At 56.4% G+C, this 1700-nt stretch overlaps 1 protein-coding gene across 1 annotated transcript; it reads right to left on the bottom strand.

Annotated features, from left to right (window-relative positions):
* Positions 1-259: 259 nt before the first annotated feature.
* Positions 260-1342, bottom strand: DQ04_08201000 (hypothetical protein; the record flags this gene model as incomplete). The annotated part of the gene is made up of 1 exon (XM_009315470.1): positions 260-1342. One exon carries the CDS (start codon positions 1340-1342, stop codon positions 260-262), a length of 1083 nt encoding a protein of 360 aa, XP_009313745.1.
* Between the last annotated feature and the right edge of the window lie 358 nt (positions 1343-1700).

The following is a 1700-nucleotide window of genomic DNA, read 5'->3' on the forward strand; positions in this document are numbered from 1 at the left end:
GCTGTCGCACACAACCTTCAGCCCCCAACTGCGCGGCCGAGCTGGCCGAATGGAGGCAACCCCTTCCGTTTCAGCCGAAAGAGTGATGCGAAACAAAGGCATCCCAAGTCTTTTTTTTTTTTCAATATCCCTTTTTCTTCTATTGGTCCCTTTTTTATTGAGAGGGGGGAAGGAGCAGGGGTTTTTTTTTAGGAGTCGATCTTTAAACGTTGTGTGATTTTCTTGGAAATCAAGTTAGATGCAAAAAACCATAGACGCTTCACGCACCCAACACTCGCTGCAAGCAGTACCCATCAATAATCTCCATGCACGCAACGGCAAATTGCCTAGCCGTTAAGGGGTAATAAGACTCCGGAGCGTTAAAGACGACACAGTTAGCGGCGATATGCCAAACAGCCCGCTCAAGCTCCTGTAGTGTCCGAATCGCCTCCTTGTCATCACTCACCCCGGCGTTCGCACCTGTTGCTTCACTCGTTTCCACCATTGCGACTGTCGACGCTGGGGGTCGCCCCCGCTTTCGCGTTGTTGCGTTTGTGTCGGTGCTGGCTGGGGAAGGATTGGTTTGCGTCTGACGCTTGCGGAGTTCATAGTCGCGGCGCGCGGCCAAGACACGACTTTTGATACCCATTAGAGAGAGCGGGCGCACGACGACCTCAGCGTATGGACCGGAAGAAATGCCGTTGAACTCCATCACCGTCGACGGGCACACAGGGGCCAAAAACACTGCAGCACCTTCCACCAAAGTAAAGCTCTGCACCAGCGCAATGAGAACATCAGGGCTGATGGGCTCCTGGCGCAGTCGGTGCCAGCGCTTGCGCTGTTCCGCCGTCAGTTGCTGCAGTGCGGCGCCAACGGGAAAACTGCCGTCGTCTGTGCCCTCCGCGCCGCCCGCCGGCAAGGAAGTGAAAAGGCGCGCCATGGTGCCGCCACCCCCCGCACCGGTCACGCCAGCACCGCCGCTGCTGCCGCTCGGTGAAGGGCCAAGACCGGTTGTGATAGGCGGCAAAAACCCACCTGCAGCACCACGCGGTGAAACCACAGAGCCAGAACTCACGCGATGACCCCCCATCGCCACTGTAACATTAGGCCCCTCAGCGTTAGCGGCGCGTTGTCGAAGCCGTGTTTGTAACTGCAATTCGTATTCCTTGCAGGCGGCCTCCATCGCAGCCCGCCCACCATGAGATTGGAGGTATTGGTAGTACAACTGCTCCAGACGCTGAGCGGGGAGAAGAAGTTTGGTGAGCGAGTAGAAGAGGGCGGCAATCAGCTGCCAGTCCTGCTCCTCCCGCTGCGGGTCGACAAAGCGGACCAACAGTGCCTGCAGCAGATCTTCCCGCCGCATNCCCGCCGCATCCACACGCCCTGCCGTCACCACGACAAAAAAAAACGCCTTCCCCTCCTCGTCTCCTTTTCTTGGGCCTCTTCCTACACGTGCCAATGCGTATGATTCTCTCTCCTCTCTCTCTCTCTCTGTGTGTGTATGTGTGCGATTTCGCTCCCTTCCCCTTCCTTCGAGTCACGGACGCACGCCCCTCTCTCACTAGGAATATCTGCGCGGCCGCTTGCCCAAGATGAAGCGGCAGCAAAGAGAAAGAAAACAAAAAAATGCCTCACAAATGGCAACATGAGCCAAAGGCAAATCGCAAGGATAAGAAATTGAACAGGCGGCGCTCGTGGCGCGTGCCATTTCATTTTTTTTT

Source organism: Trypanosoma grayi (genome assembly GCF_000691245.1).
Source record: "Trypanosoma grayi strain ANR4 Tgr_820_V1, whole genome shotgun sequence".
NCBI classification, from domain to species: Eukaryota; Euglenozoa; class Kinetoplastea; order Trypanosomatida; family Trypanosomatidae; genus Trypanosoma; species Trypanosoma grayi.